This window comes from Chenopodium quinoa, unplaced genomic scaffold, assembly GCF_001683475.1.
Source record: "Chenopodium quinoa cultivar QQ74 unplaced genomic scaffold, ASM168347v1, whole genome shotgun sequence".
In the NCBI taxonomy this organism is placed as follows: domain Eukaryota; kingdom Viridiplantae; phylum Streptophyta; class Magnoliopsida; order Caryophyllales; family Amaranthaceae; genus Chenopodium; species Chenopodium quinoa.
The window spans coordinates 383,362-388,947 of record NW_018744858.1 but is presented as its reverse complement, the minus strand read 5'-3'; the positions used below and the strand labels follow the sequence as shown (position 1 = coordinate 388,947).

The 5,586-nt window shown below is 30.8% G+C and overlaps 1 protein-coding gene across 1 annotated transcript; it reads right to left on the bottom strand.

Moving 5' to 3' along the window:
* Positions 1-403: 403 nt before the first annotated feature.
* On the bottom strand, positions 404-2,981 carry LOC110704696 (transcription factor bHLH91-like). The gene is made up of 3 exons (XM_021882512.1): positions 2,046-2,981; positions 747-1,199; positions 404-652 (listed from the first exon to the last, which is right to left on the bottom strand). Exons 1-3 carry the CDS (start codon positions 2,787-2,789, stop codon positions 557-559), a joined length of 1,293 nt encoding a protein of 430 aa, XP_021738204.1. The 5' UTR covers positions 2,790-2,981; the 3' UTR covers positions 404-556.
* Between the last annotated feature and the right edge of the window lie 2,605 nt (positions 2,982-5,586).

The window sequence follows — 5,586 nt, the reverse complement described above, 5'->3', positions numbered from 1 at the left end:
ACAAAAATAATAATAAAATAAAAAAAAAACTCTAAGCAATATCCAAGAGCAATGTTTGGGTCAACACATTAGTTATTTAATGAGAATTTGCGTGTAGAACAGCTTGTGCTTACTCGATAGCAAACTTACTTGAATTTGAATATACATATGTTAATGTGAAATTATCCAAGTATTTGATTAGACAATTTTATGAACAATTTTTTCAAGTTTTAACCCATAATGAAGTGCCAAAGAGTCTATACCAGTATCAAAAAGTCGAGTTCATGGGTATTCGAGGTGAGACAAAGCTAAGGAGGTATGAAGAGAGAGAGAGCATTAAACTATTTAATAGACGTTATCTTCCTTATATATTCAACCATTAAGTTAAGTAGCATCAAATTAGATTAACAAAACACTACTAAGTACTCCGTAGCATCTAACAAAATTAATTAAACACTACTAATTTATAGAATACTGTTGTTGGTAGAAATACTATATAGGCAACAAAAGAGCAATTAAGTTGGTTAAATAAGTAGATTAGCATAGCAATTACTGTTGTTAATATCTTAATCACTCCTTAATCAACAACAGAAGCAGCACCAGACTCTCTCTCCACAACTTCTATCAGCTTATTAGCAATTGCACTTGCATACACTGATGACCCTTCACAAATCTACAACAAAAATTAACCAAAAAAACACAAACAATTAACCACAATAAACAAGTAATTAAACCCATAATTAAAACAAAATTCATGGCCTATTCACCTTAGTGTTAAACAGATAACTGTAATAGTCCCCAACTTCGCCTCCAGCAACATGGCGTAAATCCAACTGAAGCTCATCAAGAGTCCTAGACACAGACAGTAAACAGTTGATCTTCTTTCGCTGCACTAGCTTAATGGTAACATCATCATCAACAATTCGAACGTCGACTTCTGAGTCCTTCCACTTTCTCTGAATCCACGAGCTTCGGAGTTGGATGGCTGTCGACACGTTCAAATCCTCCTCCGGTTCGGGTTTCACGACAGCCACTCCATCGACACCGGTGCCGTGTTGGTCCCCACCAACAGGGATGTTGGTATTGGTATCCTCGTGAGTTTTGTGCCTTTTCATTTTGGAAATTCTTTTCTTATCAACCAGGATTTTGAGCTCTCCCACTGTCCTTCTCAGTTCATGTATGTGGTTTATTGCATCCAGTACTATTGATGCCCTATCAGTCTACATTCATGCATTTCAACAAACAGTTAATGTGCAAAATAAAATAAAATAAAAATAAAAATAAAATTGACTCCCTCCTTTCGGAAATAATAGTCATGTATACTTGAACGAATTACCCACATGAAGAAAAAAAAAATTCTTTCTTTTCTGAAATAATAATAGTTATGTTTGAACGAGTAATTACACTACTAAATCGGGATGGATGATTAGGCGTATAAAATGATTAGCTCCTTCATAATATAATAGTTATATAGAAAATTTATATAAAAGAACCTTTTAAGTCATCGATTTTGTTTAAAAAGACTTTTTAAGTGATTTTTTTTTTGAAAAAAAGACCTTTTAAGTGGTATTATGTTGTGAGGGGGTAATAGGCTGAGTTTTCCAGATGGACAACAGCGGAGCTCCGGCGTTGACTCTCACATGGAAGTCACGTGACTTTTAAAAAAAAACCCACACGTATTTTTAGGAAGTATGAAAGGGGGATAAAGGAAAGGGTAGTTCTAAAATGAGGGAAATTTGGGAGAAAAGGAGAAAAAAACATGTGGGCTTTTTTTTTAGAAGTCACTTGACTCCCACGTGAGAATACGTCGGAGCTCCGCTGTTGATCATTTGCAAAACCCAGCCTAATAACCTCTGATCACAATATAATATAACTTAAAAGATCCTTTTTCACAACTTTTAACTTGAAATTTCTTATAAACAAAATCGACCACTTAAAAAGGTTCTTTTACACAAATCTTCCTAGTTATATAGATAGTGTAACCTAAACGAATAATTACGTGACTATTAAATCCAGAAAAAAGAATAGTAAAAATTTCAACCATAATTATAATAAGCATACTATACCTTGGTTTGATTGGGAATGAGTTTGCTGAGATAGTCATACTTGTCATTGAAGTTTCTCCTCCTTTGTTTCTCAGTAGCAGAATTCTTAGGGCTCTTATTATTGTTACCCACTTTCCCTTTCCCTTTCCTAAACTCAAGAATCCCATTCCCAAGAAACTGGGTATCCTCTTCTTGGTAAACCCCATCAATCCCATTCAGATTCCCAGTACTATACTCATGATTAGGATGAAACAAAAGCTGATCCCTCATCATAAAAGCAGAATTTTGAGGGAACAAATTAGGATCATAAGAAGATCCAGACCCGGCGGCATGTACCGGGTAATCAACCATCATAGCCGGGTTAAACTCCCCTAAAAACCCGAAAGCCGAAGGCGGTGGTGGCGACGATGGCAGCTTCCCAATCCCAAAGGAGGAGGGAGCAGTAGCAAAAGAGGAAATGGGTAAGTGGAGAAGTGTAAGAAGATCAGTTGTAGTAGGGTGGTGTATGTTTTCAACAAAATTGGTAAAACCCATTTCAGAATTATGGTCCCAAGTAGTATTGGGATCATAATGAGAATGACTACAAAGATTATTATTAGGGTTTTGGAAATCTGATTCTTGCAGAATTGTTGTGACAGTCTTTGTCTTTGTCTCATAGGATGAAAACCCATTAATTGCAGCAGCAGCAATTGCAGCAGAAGCAGGTTGGTCATCAGGGTTGTTGTTGGGGTCAAAGCAAGCAGCAGATTCATTCTGATTATACATTTTCTCTCTCCTCCACCTTTTATGGGCTTCTGTCTCTGCACAAGATCAAATCTTTTTTCAGGATAAATATTGAAAATATAAAATAAAGTAAATAAAAAGTTGTTGATTATCAACATTAATGCATAAAGTTACTGCTGTTTTTGATCTATTTCAGGTAAACTAAAAGGAAGGTTTAGTCAAGTAGTTTGATTATGATTTTGGGAAGTTAGTCTCAATAAGAATGGATTATTGTATATATGAAAATTGATATTGATATTGATTAATATAAATAAGCTTACCTTTTATTTGGTTAATTTCAATAAATGTGTAATGAAAAAAGAAAAAATGTTGATGAGTGAAGTATGAATTTTAGAGAGATTAAAAAAGGGGATTTGTCTTGGTGTAAGGAAGAGGAATATAGAGGGGAAGGAAAGGGCAGGTTTATATTTGTACCTGGTTAAATGTGGAAATGTGGAGTGTAAATTTTTTTTTTTTCTTTCTTCATTATTTCCTTGTTATTTTTTTTTTCCTTGTTATTCTAGAGCAAGCCTCATTTTATTAATGAGATAAATATAAATTAAGTGGTTTTGTGGTTGTTATTTAGTGACTTTTCATTAAATTTGGATCACACATTTATTGATTTTACTACGAATATAGTATGATGGCGAGCATTCAATTTGCATTATCTGTTTATCTAGTATATATAGTTGATAAATTTGAATTTTCTCAATATTCTATTTTTTTTTTTTCTAGTCTTATTGAAATGGAATGTTGGACCTTTATTTTGTTTAGACTTCACTCTTTGTACAGGTACTTGTATTATCGTAGATACAAATTTTAATTTTTTTTTTCTGTAAAGGCAAGGAAAATGTATCCTTTATTTTGGGACAAAATCTCACACAAATCTACACATCCTTAACTAATAGCCAACATCCTTTGGGAGTAAGAGGGAAAGATATAAGAAAATTCAATTTCCTGCTTCAAAGTGTTTCTAATAGGGATTATTACTACAATTTCAGGTCTTAAAATATAGTAATCAATACTAGATCAAGTATTGTCTTTGTCTTAAAAAAAAAAAAAAAAAGATTAAGTATTGTCTAGTAACAATAGTAGAAAAATTGTTCGTTGGTATATTAATTTTTAATCCTCATATCTTTTTTGTTCTTTTTATTTGAAATTCTTTGCACTTTGTATGAGATAAAAAAAATTCAAAGAGAATAAAAGGATGAATTTAAATTATTTTTATAAAACTGAAATTAATTATATTGAACTGAAATTATTTAACTAATTCTCTGTTATTTTTCTTCTTTAAAGTTACTAATTTTTATTGAATTAAAATTATACGCATTGTATAGTTGATAATCTATTGTCTTAGCAAAATGATTAAAATATGTACACATAATTCCAAACTAAGCACAAGCTTTCCTTAAGTGCCACATGACCACATTAAACAATTAACCGATCAAATTTTTATCGAGACAATTGGGACATAAATGATTGCAATATAGAATGATTTTTCCCTCGAAGAAAAAAAAAAGTTTGTGTGATTTTGGTATAATGGTATATTTGTATATAATATTACTAGGTTAGATCACGTGTCATACACGAAAATTTTTAATAATTATTTTTAAATTAACACTGGGAGGTGATATAAATACAATTGTTGTATGTGGGCCAAACGTACAACACCAATGAAAAATTGACAACTCATCATTATGCTAAAAAACTGAGAGGAAAAATTGGGTGGGAAAAAAAAATGGTTCATGGCGCCATTTATCAAATATAGGCGACATGGATTTCGTTGGCACCAAATAAACAATCTTGTTCCAAAAAAAATATGTTACGTTACTAATAGATATAATTTTGTAATTAGAGATAACAGCGTCCTAGTCAGCTTCATTAATGAAGATAAATGTTTATTATGAGAACCGAATAATACTTCACTAGATGAAGCCTGTGCGATGCACGGTTTATTTGCATTTTTTAAAACAAACATTTTTGTATTTATGTGATAAAATTTGATTTTTTTTTTTGGGAGGAAAATTTTGACATTTTATTCGTTGTACATAGATAAAAATCCTAATCTCAAAAGATAATATTTTAAATTTAATTAATTTAAACTTTAAAATCTCATTCGCCAATTTTGCTTATGTGACATTTGAATTATTTAATTCTAAAAGAAATTACAAATCTCTTATTTGATTGGCTATAACTAAAATTTATAATCCTACATGGCGCGTTAATAAAATTTAATCCTACGTGGCTCTCTAAAAACTCGGGAAAAAACTCCCCTTTATATATATACTAGTTTTGTGTCCAGACGATGCCCATATTGTTGGTAAAATTTTAGAATAAACTTTTTGGCTTGAATGTTAAATACGGTCCTAAAATTTCTTTTGATAATGCATGATATTTAGACATACGATATCATATAGTTTATTTATAGAATAGTGTACTTTTTGTAGTTTTGTTTGTAAATAGATATCTATGTTATTATTGACTTGAAATTATTTTTATTAAATTTAAATTATTTTTATTGAAGTGAAAGTATTTTTACCAAATTTAAATTATTTTTACTACAAGGTATCTAGTTTTGTATCCGGGCCAGATTGTTGATAAAATATCAGTATAAACTTTTTTACTTAAATGTTAAATATGGTCTTACATCCCTTTTGATAATGTAGGTATTTAGACATATGATGTCATATCACTTATTTAATTAAAACTTATTTTTACTAATTCTCTATTATTTTAAATATATTATAAATGGATCTTATTTTAAAGAACTTTTTAAAACGAATTTTATGACGAAAATAGA